This window comes from Trichoplusia ni, chromosome 3, assembly GCF_003590095.1.
Source record: "Trichoplusia ni isolate ovarian cell line Hi5 chromosome 3, tn1, whole genome shotgun sequence".
NCBI lineage: Eukaryota > Metazoa > Arthropoda > Insecta > Lepidoptera > Noctuidae > Trichoplusia > Trichoplusia ni.
In genome coordinates this window covers 15,731,337-15,747,343 of record NC_039480.1, presented here as the reverse complement: position 1 = coordinate 15,747,343, position 16,007 = coordinate 15,731,337, and the positions used below count along the sequence as shown (strand labels likewise).

Here is a 16,007-nt window from a genome sequence, read left to right as displayed (position 1 = left end):
TTGCCATATATCACAAGCATAACCTTCAACAAGCAATAATATTCATTGGTAACAAAATTGGAATTTGGAGAGCCTGTTTCGTCTTGTCTATAAATGTAATATAGATATTTTATTTGGTTGCAGCCAGCTCTTCAAGGGTTATAAATATTATTTTGTCGATAGGAATCTGAAAGCGGGAGACATGGGTAGTATGTAAGAAAGTATGTAAAGTGGTTTTAAGACGATAGCCATCAGTTAAATTTGAAATCATCTAATAAAACTACAGTTTAAATATAAATATAAAAGGTGTATTGAAAACTTATATTCTTACATTAACATTATTTTTACATTTAATTTAATAATCGAGTTTTTTATTTGGATGAAAATCTGATTGCTCGGACTGCGTCTTTTGCTTTTTTAACTGCTTCTTGCTTTATCCTGTGACGTTTTTCTTTTTCTGCTAACCCAACTACAACATCGTGTTGTAATGCACTTTTAACATTAGCTTTAGCAAAAAGTTTACTTAAAACGTAATCATCATCATTTGTTTCTTTCTCCCTATCTCGTTTATGTTTTTTCTTTTTAACTTTCTTTATTGCCACCAAATTTTCAACTTCTACTTCTGGGCTTGGAGAATGAGATCTCTTGAGACTTTTTTTAACCTCTATATCAGTAACACCATCATGTAATTTACTACTTGTATCCAAGGTTTGCTCTTTTACTTGTTCTTGACTTACTTTTTCTTCAATTTCAGGCGGTTTTTGTTCATCAACATCATTCCCTCCATCACTAACTTCACTTTTTTCTTCCTTGTTATTTTCTTGGGATTTAAGAGCATTTTTTATTAAATTCTCTTCATAATCTTTTTTTGCATGCAGATTAACGATGTCGAGTTCTGATAATATATTTTCAAATGGAATGTTAGTCACCTGATCATCTACTAAGTTAATTTCAGGTACTTCAACCTTAGGCGGATTCAATAATAACTCTCTCTTTTTTTTGTATTCTTCCCTGGGGTCTCTTTCTTCTTCAAGCTTCTCATTCTTGGCTTTCGAAATTTTCTTACTTATCTCTTTAGCCATTCTCTTCATTGCTTCTATTTTTTTCTTCTTAGAGTATGAAATTTCTTTATCTTCACTTTTCTTTTTACTTTTTGTATCATCAATATTAATTTTAGTGTGTTTAAATAAAGAGGCAGTTTCTGTGTCCCCATCACAGTTCAGTTCTTCTAGAGTAAACAGGCCTTGTAGAGTGCTTGTTGTCAGAACATTTTTTTGGTTGGGATCTACTAATATTTTATTGCTCAAGAAGTGCTTAAAGATTTGTCTCTGATATATTTTTTCTTCAATAGTTCCTGCTGATAGTAGTCTATATACAGTAACATTCCTCTGTTGGCCTATTCTCCAAGCCCTCTCTTTAGCCTGGTCATCAGTAGCTGGATTCCAGTCTGGGTCATAAACAATAACTCTGTCAGCTCCTGTGAGATTCACTCCCAAACCTCCAACCCGTGTTGTAGCCAAAAACACTAAATACTCAGAATTTTCATTAAAGGTCTTGATCATGCTCTGCCTTTGTCCCACACTGACCGTACCATCCATTTTTAAATATTTGTACCCTTGGACTTGTAAATATTGTTCAAGTAAACATAGCATTCCTCTTGATTGGGAAAATATTAAGGCTCTGTGGCCCTGTTTTTGCCAGATTCTTAACAGTGAATTGACCACCAGCATTTTGCCAGATCTTTTGTAGTTGCCAAACTGCTCCTCATCTATGTTTTCACAGTCTTCCTGAGCCTCATAGAGATACAAGTCAGGGTGATTGCATATTTTTCTAAGAGTGCATAGAGCTACTAAAATTCTAGCTCTCAATGGATTGCCAAATTTATTTTCTTTGTCCAATATACTTCTTACAGTAGTGCCAGTGAGGTAACCCATATACAAGTCCTTTTGTTCCTGAGTAAGAGCACAGAATAAGACTTGTTCATTTTTTTCTGGTAGTTTTATATGATCCTGAACTTCAGCCTTTGTTCGTCTTAACATATAAGGAGTGATTATTAATTTTAAGGCTTTAGCTATTTCCAAAGCAGTTGCTTCTTGATATTCGGTGGCGTTTGCATAACCGCCTTGAGTTATGGGGACTGCAAAGTGATCCATAAATGCTGCATAAGTACCCAAAAGACCTGGTCTCATAAAATCAAACAAAGACCAGAGTTCTTGTAAACTGTTCTGCATAGGTGAACCTGTAATGAGTATTTTATGAGGAGTTTGAAACTTTTTTACAAGTTTGCTGACTTGTGTGTCAGGGTTCCTAATCTTGTGTCCCTCATCTAGTACTATGTAATGCCATTTTCGAGCTGTTAAATCTTTAGTGTACTTCACAATGCCTGCATAAGTGATCAACAAAATCCCGTGTGCTGAGTGCAAGTCTCTGATCAGTTGGTTGTGATTGCCTGCATGCGTCCCTGTGTGGTGGAGTACTGCTACTCTTAAATGTGGACACCAGTAGTGAAAATGGGATACCCACTGGTAGATCACTGTAGCTGGTGCCACAATAATTGATGGTCCGAGTCCTGCCCAGGCACCTACATCAGTCTTGGATAATCCAGCCAGGAATGCAATGATTTGGATTGTTTTCCCCAGCCCCATCTCATCGCCGAGTAGGCCTCCTGACTCCACTTGATGCAGCTCCCAAAGCCACTTCACACCAACTTTTTGAAACTTGTACAACTGTTTCCAAATATAGTTTGGTATTTTTAAACCATTTTGTAGTTCATGTATTTCCTCTGGATCTTTATTACCTTCCAGTACAAACTGGATGTCTGCTGTCATCATCCCTCCATCATGGTTACTTGCTAACGCATCAGCCAAATTTTTCTTCCAGAGTTCAATTCTTTCGTTATAAGCTGTAGTGTCTCCATCGTCTAAGATTTTCTTTATATTTTGCTTGGAGCGCGATGTGGAGGGAAGTGACACACTAATCAGGTGTTCTTCATCTCCTTCCTCTTCCGATGGTAAATATTCAAAATCCGAGTCCTTGTCTGTAGAGCTTGTGGTAGTTCTCGTTCTCGATGTAGTCGGCTCTGAAGATTCTTTGCTTATTTCTTTAGATTGCTTTCCATGCTTCAATTTAGATTGCTTTTTTGAAATGATATCTGCTGCCGCTTTACTTTTCTCTGAAACACTGTCGTTTTTACCTTTAGTTTCACATCTGTTCTTCGCAAGTGCAAGTTGACTTTCTAAATATTTGTTAATGTCAACCATTTTATCATTATATTAATATGTGTAGTATAGACAACAAAATCAATCAAAACATCATAAAACTTCCAATTAAGTAGAAGTCCCAAATATTGTAAAGCGACGTTTATACGAATAGACGAGTGAACAAGTCTCAACTCGCTGAAATCGCTAGCGAGTACGATTCGGCTGTTACTTCGAGCATTGCCCATCGGGCCTCAGAAGGGAGATATCGTAGAGCCGATTCTAGCCGATTATTGTTTTGGTCTTCGACAATTCGACATTGACAGATAACCTTGTTTGAAAGCGGCATACGTTTGGTTATTTCTTTTATCTAGCCCACTGTGCGTGTTAGTTATCGCTATATTAAAATATTTTCTGTGTAATAATTACCCGCATTTCGTGTTATAATTGCAAAGAAAACATATTCTTAATTTTGTAAGTGTATTTAAATACATAGAGGTAATACTTACATGATAGATTTCTGCAATTTCAAAGTTGTAACAATTTTTTTTTCGAATTCCATAAACGTCAACGTCAACTGTCAAAAAAATATACAATAAATTGCACGTGTGGTGTGCGGTGCGTTGTTGCAATCTAAATGAAAAATCGTGTAAAATAGATATAATTCAAAACTATTACTATATAAAACATCAATCTCATGACCTGCTTCTAGACGATTTATATGTAAATGTACTTCTGGAAAAGTCTTAGAGTAATTTCATAACCTCGTGCATTATTTGTGTTAACGATTTAAGATGCAGAAAGTAAAAAGAAAAAGTAATGAAAACGATACTGGCTCGCCTAACAAGAAGAAGTTTACGCCCAACAAGATAAAAGGCGATAGCGACCAAGTTGAAGATGGAAAGAATAATAAATTTAAGAAGAATTTTAATGATAAAAGCAAGGTCCCCAACAAGTTTGGAAAGCCAAACTTTTCGAAAGATCAAGGCAAAGGTGGTAAAGGAAAACCTTTTTCCAAAGATCTAAGCAAAGGTGGAAAAGGGAAGCCGTTTTTCAAAGACCAAAACAAAGGAGGTCATGGCAAACCAAACTTTTCTAAGGATCAAACTAATGGTGAAAAACCCAAGTGGTCAGAAATGAAGAAAGAAAAAAAAGAACTGAGGCTAGTGAGGCGCAAGGCAAAGGCAACTGCTGAAGTTTTTGAAGTATCACACAAAGCCAAGATGTTAGCTGCACAAATACAAAGGTAGAATTTTTAGTGATGTTATTATCTAAAAATAAAAAGAGTTTTTCAATTTTAAATTTAGATCACTGCATGCTAAAAGAATCATATGCTTTGGGTATCTGTTAATAGAAACATTTTTTAACATTGTGCAATAAATGCAGAATAATACATATACATCTAAAAACAAACATGGTCTGAAAATACATATCTAATCTAACCAAGTAGCTACATGTTCATTTTATTATTATTAGTTTTGTTTTTAAAATACCATTTTTTATTGCAGAAAAGTTGTAAAAGCAGAATTTAGAATGCAATCATGTAAGGAACTGCATGGTGTACTGAAAGGACATTACAAATCAATAGCCTTGACTCATGATTTGAGCAGAGTAATTCAGGTTCTACTTAAATATGCGCCTGATGACATAAAAACTGATGTAACAGAAGAGTTATTAGACTTGATGGTACAAATGGTACAGTCAAAGTACGGCCAGCATGCAGTAAAACGCATATTGAAGTATGGTACAGAGTTTATTCGGCATGAGGTGTTGAAAAGGTTCTTTGGCCACATTGTGTCACTAGCTACACATACCATTAGTGCTCCAGTATTAGACTATGCGTATGGCGAGTTTGCTACAAAGAAAGAAAAATGCCATATGCAGCAGGAGTTTTATGGTGATATTTATAAAAATGTAAGTAATTATTTTGATATGAGAATTGTGCAATTGAAAACTTTATTAATATGACGGTTTTCTTTATTTCATTTGGATAATTTACAGTACCTGAATCTAGAAAATAAGAACTTTATCTTTTTCTTCTTCTAGACTTAGTCCAATCTACTTGGGATGGGCCTTTATAGTCCACTCTGTCCACTATAAAAATAAAATCATTCATAAGGTTACAGTCACTGTTAATTAGTGTTTCTATATTCTACATGACAAAACTATTTTGCTCTGCGCAGGACAAATACCATCTGAACACCTACTCGAATCGAAAGACTCGTATTTTAATATTATTATCTTTATTTCAGACAAAAGATGACAAAGTTAAGACCCTGAGTGACACATATAAGGAGAGTCCTGAAATGAAGACTGCTATCTTACAAGCTTGCAAAGCCAATATCCAGAAGATTTTAGATAAAAATTTGCATGATGGAGAGTAAGTGTTGTTTCATTCTAGATTTAAAGAAATGGATGTGTAATAGTTGTAAGTGCTAGACTAGAAGAGCAGTTTAATTACACATAACTGACCCTTGAAAATTAACTTTTCCACTGAAAATGCAAAGCAAATGCTTGGTACATTGTGGCCTGGAGTATGCAATTGCATTTTTGGTCTTGGTCAAGTTTTAAAGTCTATTTTTGATACTCATAAAATATTCCTTGCATGCCGTCATATGTAGACTAACTCAATGTAATGTTATTCAATTCATCTAACTGTATCAAAAATATTTCAGATTGTTCCATTCAGTGTTATACGACTACATACGCGAGTGCAGTGCGGAGGATCGCGTGGAACTGATCTCGACGCTCAGCTCCTACATAGTGCCGCTTAGCAACTCATTGCCGGGTGCTAACGCCGCCTCCATCTGCGTTTGGCAGGGAACCAACAAGGACAAAAAGGTAACTGGAAAGATATGGCAATAAGATTCTAATGTAAACTCAAACTGAAGTGATCAGGCTCGATTATGTTAGCAAATTGTTTGCCAAATCTTCAGGTAACATTTTAAACAGCCTTTTTATAATTTTTGCTTAGTATCCTTAGAATGAATTGTGCTATTATGCATATAAAATAATTTAGGTTTAACTCTAGCCAAAAATCGATCGTAATCTAGGCTAGAACCCAAAACTAACACCTGCAACAACTTGTGAATTAGCCATCATTTCACGCTTCTTGCTGTAGAGGGCACAAAATTAATAATTTGCAATGGTTATTATTTTGCAGACTATACTTAAAGTAGTAAAGGAACATGCAGTGCCTCTCAGTAAACACAAGACGGGCTACCGACTACTGGTCGCCATATTTGATTCGGTCGACGACACAGTGCTCGTGAAGAAAGCAATCGTGTCCACCTTAGCTAGCAGTTTGAAGGATATAGCTAAGGACCACTGGGGCAACATGGTAAGTTTGTTAACTCCCTAGGTTTTTCCATATTTCAATTAGAAAAAACATGCAAATTATGAAGCTGTTTACCTCTTGATAGAAAACAACAAGACAAAGCTATGACTATTGTACACGTTTTTTCTTTTATTTAATTTTATCAACTAACTAAACGTAAACCTTCCCATAGTCGTCATAATTTATTATTCAGATAAGCAACTGATACTAACACAGTAGTTAAAATGTAAATCATCTAAATTTCCTATATTTATTACAGACCTTACATTGGTTAGTAAAACCAAAGGATTCCGGAGCTTTTCATCCCAGTTTTATAAAGTTCCTTGAAGAAGGCGCTAAGAGCGGTACCTCTAAGAAGGACGCGGAAATCCGTGTGTCAGAACTGAGGGAGGCCATCCTCCCTGCTCTCAAAAAAGATATGGAATCAGATCCTGAGTTCTGGCTTAGTAGTAAGACTAATATGCTGTTGACTGTTGCTGTTTTGTCTATAGGTAAGTTTACGGAGATTACAAACTTTTTTTTATCGGTATATATTGACGCAAACTTGACTCTTATTATAAAGAGTTAAGTCTTATATGGACGTATTTATTTGATATGCATGTAATTTCATAGGATTTAAATTGTGTTACCTATAAACCTCAGGAGGCAGTGGACTTTTCATTATGCCTAAATTGTATATCATATTCGAATTCACTCATTGCCTGCTTTCTGCCGATTCAACAGACTCCACAAAAGAAATTCTGGAAGCATTAGCTAAAGTGATCTGCAAGCCTGATTGGCTCATCACCGTAAATGGCAAGGAGTTACTCGCTGTGGAAGACGCCGGCATACACATGTGTCTCAAGAAATTGGCAATCCTAGACAAAGATAAGGATGGCAACACTTTGGGTGAAGCTATTTCTGAACACTTAGAAGATGAGACTGTAAGTTAATCTTGTATTTTACTACTACCCACGAATTAAGCATGTAGCGTAAAACGACGTGAATAGGAATCAATAGCGACGGATTTGTTTGTTTTAACTTTTCAGAATCAACTAATATATTATGATAACTCTAAAATGTTCAGTAAATTTTAAGAAAATGGTTTTTTTTCTAAAAATAACACAAACCCTCGCACTTAAGAAATAATTTCTCTCCGTTTTTGTAACATTTCTCATTACTGTTCATAATAGGGTGACGCCTATAGCCTTTCTCGTTAAATCTACATTGCAACATATCTTGAAAAAATTCCAGTAGTTCAACAAACGCACTATTCAGCTTTATTATACTAACATGATTTCCGTTTTCTTAGATCAAGCTGTGGCTGCCTACAAACAGAGGCTGTTTCTTCCTCCTAAAACTAATTGAGAGTAATAAGGACACCATAGCATCTGCATTGAAAAAGAAAGTTAAGTCTCATGTTAGTACTCTAAAAGGACAGACTTCAGAAGGAGCTAAACATCTGTTACAGATTGTACAGAAGAAATAAAACTTATTTTCAACAACTCTGTTTGAATTTCCTCCTAACAACAAATGTAATCTCGTCTGAATTACATAATATGTATGTTATGCAAAGGTAACGAGAAATAATAAACAAAATTACACCATGTAGTTGTACTTTAATAAATAAATTGTTACAATTTATTCAAATGCTGTGTTTTACATGTTATTCATGAAAATTAATGCAATGTAATGGCAAAAGCACCTGAAAAGTGTATAACATAATTACACACAGAGACATAACATTTTTATATCCTAAATAATATAATTTTACATATTTACACAATCCAATTATCCTAGTTTCAGTACTAATTCTTCTTCACCAATTTGTTTAACAGTATAGAGTGCGATATAAAGCAAAAACATTAGTTGGTAGTGGTTTCTTAGGTTTACGCGAATGTTAGACATTGAAGTGAAACTACTTTTACGGATTTTATCGCGGTTTATTCGGTCAGCGGCAGACTGATACTGCAAAGGTATACTGATACCATATTACCTGCAAAGGTTTCGAAACGTCGGGAACTAAAATTAAACCGCGATAATAGTTTCATTTCAACATTAGTTAGTAGTTTGTGCAATGTTCATTTGTGTGAGAATGCTTGCCATTGTAAATTGAAAACTATTAAAAATATATTGTACTTCAAAAAGAGTTTGTGGCTTAGTGTAAAGTACACCGAATATATATCACTGCTATAATATAACATCATAGAGCAATACTTGGTAGGTGATATAATGGAATGAATTATACAATTTTTGATGGATTTTTGTCACTAAGTGCGATCTTGACGACTCAGACACATTTAAGTCTCTTTAGCTCTGCTATGTGTCTGGTGGTCAATGGTATGTTGCAAAGTTCACTAAAGTTCAGATACCTAGTTATAATTCTTAACAACAATGATACTATGTACGAAACAAATTATTCTATGAATACTTATATATCTTGGCCAACCAACGATTTTCTCCTAAATTATTTCTCTACCCAGACATTGCCTATAGGTTTATCTGAAACGTCATTTACGACATCCAGGGTCCTTTCAAGTAAATCCTCTTCAATCGATTCCATTGACCTGAAACAAGGTATTTTTTTCATGGATAAAGATGCTGCATTGCTAAAAGCACAAATGATTTAAAGAAAGTAAAATATCATTAAACTAAATGTTATAATGATTTATAATCAAACTAGCTTTTCGCCCGCATCGAGGTCGGTTATATCGCGTTTCCAAGAGAAATCTTCAAAAGTCTAGGATAAAAACTATCCTATGTTTTTTCTCAAGGTCAACTCTATATCTGTACCAAATTTCATTGATATCGGTTCAGTGGTTTAGACGTGAAAGCGTAACAGACAGACAGAGTTACTTTCACATATATAATATTAGGAAGGATAGTAAGGATGATTAATAACACTTGAAGGAATCATTTGTTTAATAAAATGACTAACCTGTTTGCATCAAGTACTTCCCAATAATCTTCTTTCAACTTTGCATATGTTTCTGATACTTTCTTCTGGAAGTCCAAAACTTCGTACCTGTTGTGTTACATACAAAATAATAAGAACAGAGCAAAAATAAAAGGAAACCCATGTATCACCAAGGTGACAAAATTGAGGATAGATTTGAATCAAATTCCAAGAATATATAGGGTATTTTGATGCAATCACAGACAATTCCTTTGATCGAGCTGTGCATATCTATACTAATATATAAAGCTGAAGAGTTTGTTTGTTTGTTTGTTTGTTTGTTTGAACGCGCTAATCTCGGGAACCACTGGTTCGATTTGAAAAATTCTTTTTGTGTTGAATAGACCATTTATCGAGGAAGGCTATAGGCTATATAACATCACGCTGCGACTAATAGGAGCGAAGATACAATGGAAAATGGGGAAAATTCTAACCACGTGGACGAAGTCGCGGGCAACAGCTAGTAAGATAATAAAGATAATTGTGGCATGAGTCATACCTTTCTTCTCCAAATCCCTTCCTTTCCATGATGGATTCAAAAGGCATTGTTAAGAAGAACACCTTGTCTGGTTTGGGTAGACCCACATCAGGTGACTTACACCAGTCAATGTCTAGACCTGGAATAAATATTATTAAATTATAGGAAGTGTTTCAGAACAAGATTTCTACAATTAGTACATGAAGTATGCCTAAAATTATACGAGTACCTATGCTTTTATTTGGTATAAGATTTGCAGAATTGCAGTTGACGACGTTTTTTTAACATTGTTCGAATGATTATCATAATAACTGAATTGTAGAAATCAGCTGTCCCTAATAAAATAATTACTACTAATCTCTGAATACTCAAGAGCAAGATAACATTATGACTATCATTTTTTCAGACAACTTCAGTTATATAATGTTATTTGATACATGTGGTTATGAGAATCTATGAACATTAACAGCAACTTAAAATTTATTAGCTCAAAAACACTAAATTATTAAGTATGATTAAGTATACGAATTTAAATAATGAAAGGTCTGCATCCTTGCCTTTAGCAGCTGAGTAAGCAACACCAGAGTAGCAGTATCTGTCCACAACAAGTGTGGTGCCGGCCTCCAGTGTCTTTATTATGTGCTTGGCTCTCTCCCACCTGTTCGCTGAGAACAGCAGGTGTACCACTTCATCTGATAAGTCACTCTGTAATCAAGAGAAGATTTTGTTTTTAATGTTCCATATGGTTTATATAAGACACTGCTGTTTGTCTGTCTACCAAAAGCTTTTCTTGTACAGAACCCTAAATATTGCTAGTCTGACTCGCACTTGAACTTTAAGGTATGTAAGTATGTTTCGAGCATCCTTATCAAACAAATTAATTATACCATATCTTGCATCAAAATAAGATAGTAAATTAATTAATTATTGAGTCTACCATATTTTAAGATTTGTACATTCGCTATGGAAAGTATTTATAGATTGATAAATAATTCAATGTTTGGTTTTGTGTTCCCTAGATTTAACCAGAATGTTATGAAACTCAAAATAATAAAGACAATGATATTAAGGATAAAGAAAGTAATACATACCTTTAACTGTATGTAACTGTTTATAACCTTCCCAACTTCTGTTTCTCTGGCTGGAAAGTTTGTGTATTCAGCTTGAATCTGCTTCTTCTTTAAGTTTTCAACTGCAAAACAAACAATATTAATAGATTGACAAACTTTCAAATGAGGATACTAGTCTTTAAATCGGTATAGACTGGGATAGATAGATCTTTTACACATTAATGTACTTAAATGGTAACAAGCACTCCAATAAGTATTATCTCTTATCTTATGCCAGCTCTTTAATTAGCAATTCACATTCTCACAAATAAAGCTTACTCTTGTAATTCAAACATTAACACACACTTTTGAACTTCCTGAAAAGATTAAACACATTAACAATCACTTTATTAGGTGCAACACACACAAACAACTAAACACATAAATGTTTATTTAGTTAGATTACGAAATGGGAAAACAGGCTGTCTGCTTGCTACCTTTGCCAGTAAAGAATTTAGAAACGTCAAGCCGTTATAGGGTAAATACGTAATATAAATTTTCGTTATTGTAATAGTTAACTATAAACACTCACCCAGTTTTCTGGCCTGTGTCGATTTCCCGGTTCTGTCTACTCCTTCGATAACTATCAAAGCCCCCCTTTTCATTTTGGTCGATTGATAAAATCTAACACGTATTGCGCAGTTACTGTAACGGTTAACTGTAATCAGTATATTTATTTTATATCACATAAACTTCAACTTAGCAATCGGCAATGAATAACACAAATATGCGGGAATTAGCCATGTACAATCAGTAAACGTTTGATAATTGAAGTGCCTCTTATATCCGCTTACCTACGGTTATATTAGACTGGTTACTGCCACTTTTGATGTTATAATAATATAAAATTTAATGTTATTTATGCTTACATTGAGATCCCTTCGATATATTACTCCTTAAAATAGCTATGTTTCCTTGGAATCCATACAAAATGTCTCGTGAGTTGAGGGAAATTCTTATTTGATTATCTTGTCTTATTTTGGCGGGAAATAGTGGAACAAAATGTCACTTCTGTCAGTCAGTACAGTCTACAGTCAGTTACCGGCCCACTCAGCTGATTTGAGGTCTATGTTTAAAAATATAAAATTATGAAAACACGCAAGATTTATAACGTTTTTAAATTATACATTTACTTCTGAAAAGAAAAATAAATGTACAATTTTATATCAGCAGACTTTTGGGATTTTAATTAAATACTGAAAAAAATGTGCGCTATTTTTTATATTAAAAGCTAAACCTACTCACTATGTCAGCTAAACAAGCAATGAAATAACACTATCCCGCTATCCCAGACTGGACTTTCAGCTTCGCTTTTCCAAAGCTACATCTGTCACTAGTGGCAACCCTCTTATCAATTAATGTCAAAATTCATATCAGTCAGAAATTGGGAGGGGAGAGAATCAAAACTGCGCTGAATTCGGGATTTGCGACTTCGAGTTCGGTTGTTGAATTTCTTTGTTTTTATTTTTATAAGTAAATGTAAATTAGATGTCAAGTTATTTTAATCATGAAAAAGGGATATAAAGTGACCGATGTAAGGAGGGAGAAGAAAATAGGCATCGCAGCTGAAAACCTACAGGAGTTGGTGGAGAAGTCGTGCAAAAAGTTAGGCGTAAGTGAATATTCTTATTTATTGTGGTTTCACGATACTAAAAATGCGAATAATTTGAGAATAGTGTACTTTTCGGGCAGGGTTTTAGTTACAATTAGCTGTGTTTATCGTTGTGATATATGGGTCAGGGTGAAACCTTGACATATATGTGTACCTTGACCTAATTCTGAGGCTCGCTCTTTCCAGTTCAATGTCAGCTGCGCAGAATGCCGGCTGTGCGTGGCCGAGGACGGGACACAGGTGGATGACGACGACTACCTGGCCACCCTGCCACCACAAACACTCTTTATATTATTAAAAAATAAAGAGGCAATGGTCACTGGTATGATTTAAAGCCTCCTTACTATGTAGTTGTTATCAATATGAACAAAAAACAGTTAAATTACTCTAAAGCTAAATACTTAATAATAAATACAAAAGTGATGATGTCTTTCATAATGATACAACACAAAGGGCATTGTCTCAGAACATCATTTTATTTAATATTACTGCTAGGCCTTTTCAAGTTGAATTTTCCCTCCATAATAAGATTTCATAACAAAAGTAATATAAATCAATTTAAAAAGAAAAAAATATTTAGGACTTTGAAATCAAACTATTGCGAATTTCTTAATAAAATAAATTCAATTTAATTTCATGTACAGAAATGACAATTGGTATAAATTATACACAGACTTTGATTACTACTATGAGCTGATCCGGTCACCTAAGAAGGATTACATAGACACTGGGGCTGCAGCCAAGGAGTTTCTAACCACTAACATCAAGGAGAAGTTCAAGGTGTTCCAGAGGTACATTGCAGCTGCTGATGACGCGCGCACCATGCTCAGTGAGAGGACTCAGGACCCTGAGTGGTTTGAAGGTAACAACTTACTATTTTACTTGTATTTTTCCAATATGATGGCTCTGGATTTACAACTTCTTTAATCTGTAAAGTAAGACACGTAAACATTTTTTCGCTTTTTAGAAACGTATGTTATCTGAATCACTTCGAAAGCACTTATAAAGTCATAACCACAATCACGCCCGGAAATCAAACCCGCGACAAAACACACGGGTAAAAGTACGACTTGAGGTAAACTGTACCCTGTACCACAATAGCTTTAGACGACACAACCAATCGTCAGATTAAAAACATTTTACGTAACACGTGACGTAGCCACTTCGTTTGGCTAATCATATCATATTTATAAATATACATAAAATACATATTATAACCCAAGCTTTATTCGATATTAAATTGTTCTTAACTTGGTGCGCGCTCTAGGCAAAACAAAATACTTGCCCACGAAAATTGCGTTGGAATTACAATTGATTTAGGTATCTTAATCTTAATATATTTATGATCAGATTCAAATGGATTTTTTTAGGTTTGGAGCCTTCTGAAAAAACAAAAGAGCAATCAATGTCAAAACGTGTGAAAGAACGAATGAGGGGGTATTACTATAAAACGAAGTCTGCTCTCCAATCATCCGAGGTCTACATACACTCCAAGAACGGACGTGGAAAGAAACTCATAGACCAGTTTCTTACTGATTTGCGGAATATCCTCGAATCGCGCAAGTACAATGATACCTACTTCAACCGCAAGGCTAATGAAACAGCGCGCATGTGCGATGAGAAGGGAGTGTTTCAATGTGGAGGCTTATGGAGCGATAACAAGTGCCTGTACGAAGGCGAGCACATCATCAACCCTTACAGAAGCCGTGAAGAGCGCATCATATTCCAAACTTGGAATTTAGACCACAACATCGAGCTCTCAAGGTCTATAATCCCAAAAATTCTTGAAGCAATCGACGGGTTGTACAACGGTGATATTAAATGTATAATGTGTGATAAGGATTCGAAGGTAGGCGTCCTGGAAGCCGACAGGTACTTCCTGCAAATATTTACGCGGGAGAATCTCAAGCTGGTGCACATAGTGTGCCATTACAAAGGTAAGCACGACTCTGAGTCCGGTGTGTACACACTATGTAAAAAATGTTTTTCTGGCCAAAGCATTGAGTATAAGTAAGAAGTTGAAGAGAAAAATGCAGATTCAGGATTCGATTCTTTCTATTTGCTTTTTTTATCTATGTTTCGTAAGGGTAATTAGCTTTACAAGCAATTTGTATTGATTAAGTATTATGACTCCTACGTATTATGATTTATTCTAATTCTATTTTACATATGAAAACGCAAGCCGTCTATGAGGCATAAAGTTTGGCTTCAATTAGTATACTTAACTAGAGTGCCCTAAAAAGGCAACATACTAAAATATTATCGCAATTAAGTTAACAAATCTGAATCTGCTGCTTTTAAAAATATTTTAACCTAATTCTTATAGTTATACTGAATTTTAATAATGCCTGTACTTTCTGCCATGTAGGTACGCTAAAGTAGCGACTTGTGTCAGATAGACTAACAATATGAAGGATCTCATTGTTAATAATTCTAGTTAAAAAAAAATGCCAGAGAATTGTGAACTATTTATGCACTTACCTACTGTTTTACAAGTTCAATAAGTTTGTTTTTAAATCAATTTTAGTGAAAGAGGTATTTCTACATACTCCGCAAAACACTATGAAAAAAAATATTATTGATAAGAAGTCTCGGGATTATTTTATACAACTTCCAAAGAGGATAAAATTCGCATAACCATTTTTTTTCTTAAATCAAAAATGTTGGTCTGTATTTTTACTTTGCCTTGTAAGACAGTGATTGTAAAGACTTTATTTATGTACTTAGACGTTTTACTTACTTTTACATAATAATGTTAGATAATACTATATTCTACATTGAAGCAGCAATGGTTATTAGAACTCATGTAGCGATGTAGCATTTGTATGTAGTGATCATTTGTTTTATAAATATTTTATTGTTAATATTTACCTGTAGATGTACATATTTTCTATTCCTTAATTGATCTCCTTAACCCTTCATGACATAGGATAAGAGTTACTAAAGTTATACACATTTATTTTACTATAATCAATTTTATTTTTGTTGGTAAATAAGTTTTACTTTAAAAAATATATTTTTGCTGTAAACAAAATGGAATTCTAAAATTATATCTATCATGCATTATTTTACTCTTGATATTTTTACTGTTCTCAGTTTTAAATCTTAAACAATTAGGTCTTTTTGACGTTATATTTACAGGTTTGTGTGATAAAGACGACATAAATTAAACTTACACAGTAGTAAAATCCTTACATGCTGATTGTGCGTAAGATTTTACAAAAACTATCTATATCTTATGTACTTTCATGTATACACGAAGTATAATTTATGATTTTGTATATTATTTTAGTTTTCTTTTTATATATCTAAAATGTTCCTAGCAAACAGTTTAGTATCTATCAACTCATGCATGATATA

The 16,007-nt window shown here is 34.3% G+C and overlaps 4 protein-coding genes and 1 long non-coding RNA gene across 6 annotated transcripts; 2 read left to right on the top strand and 3 right to left on the bottom strand.

The window, feature by feature from the left end:
- Window positions 1-265: 265 nt before the first annotated feature.
- Window positions 266-3,669, bottom strand: LOC113492122 (DNA excision repair protein ERCC-6-like). The gene has a single exon (XM_026869441.1). The coding sequence runs from the start codon at window positions 3,237-3,239 to the stop codon at window positions 351-353; it is 2,889 nt and encodes a 962-aa protein (XP_026725242.1). The 5' UTR covers window positions 3,240-3,669; the 3' UTR covers window positions 266-350.
- A 118-nt stretch (window positions 3,670-3,787) lies between these two features.
- LOC113492123 (protein penguin) lies at window positions 3,788-7,997 on the top strand. Its single transcript, XM_026869442.1, has 8 exons — window positions 3,788-4,422; window positions 4,685-5,090; window positions 5,429-5,556; window positions 5,852-6,017; window positions 6,340-6,516; window positions 6,773-7,004; window positions 7,237-7,436; window positions 7,805-7,997. Exons 1-8 carry the CDS (start codon window positions 3,971-3,973, stop codon window positions 7,979-7,981), a joined length of 1,938 nt encoding a protein of 645 aa, XP_026725243.1. The 5' UTR covers window positions 3,788-3,970; the 3' UTR covers window positions 7,982-7,997.
- Window positions 7,998-8,091: 94 nt separating this feature from the next.
- LOC113492125 (thymidylate kinase) lies at window positions 8,092-12,098 on the bottom strand. Of its 2 annotated transcripts, none has more exons than XM_026869446.1 (7): window positions 11,905-12,098; window positions 11,568-11,680; window positions 11,018-11,118; window positions 10,484-10,631; window positions 9,948-10,065; window positions 9,431-9,517; window positions 8,092-9,059 (listed from the first exon to the last, which is right to left on the bottom strand). In XM_026869446.1, the coding sequence occupies exons 2-7, from the start codon at window positions 11,638-11,640 to the stop codon at window positions 8,960-8,962; spliced, it is 627 nt and encodes a 208-aa protein (XP_026725247.1). In that variant the 5' UTR covers window positions 11,641-11,680; window positions 11,905-12,098; the 3' UTR covers window positions 8,092-8,959. The 2 variants fall into 2 exon arrangements, with proteins under 2 accessions (XP_026725247.1, XP_026725245.1); XM_026869444.1 differs by having other exon boundaries at window positions 11,568-11,693; window positions 11,905-12,097.
- A 224-nt stretch (window positions 12,099-12,322) lies between these two features.
- LOC113492117 (DNA fragmentation factor subunit beta) lies at window positions 12,323-15,135 on the top strand. Its single transcript, XM_026869435.1, has 4 exons — window positions 12,323-12,647; window positions 12,834-12,969; window positions 13,321-13,509; window positions 14,018-15,135. The coding sequence occupies exons 1-4, from the start codon at window positions 12,543-12,545 to the stop codon at window positions 14,659-14,661; spliced, it is 1,074 nt and encodes a 357-aa protein (XP_026725236.1). The 5' UTR covers window positions 12,323-12,542; the 3' UTR covers window positions 14,662-15,135.
- On the bottom strand, window positions 12,847-15,194 carry LOC113492121. The gene is made up of 3 exons (XR_003400479.1): window positions 15,129-15,194; window positions 13,522-13,575; window positions 12,847-12,914 (listed from the first exon to the last, which is right to left on the bottom strand). It is a non-coding gene; the product is annotated as an uncharacterized LOC113492121 (long non-coding RNA).
- Between the last annotated feature and the right edge of the window lie 813 nt (window positions 15,195-16,007).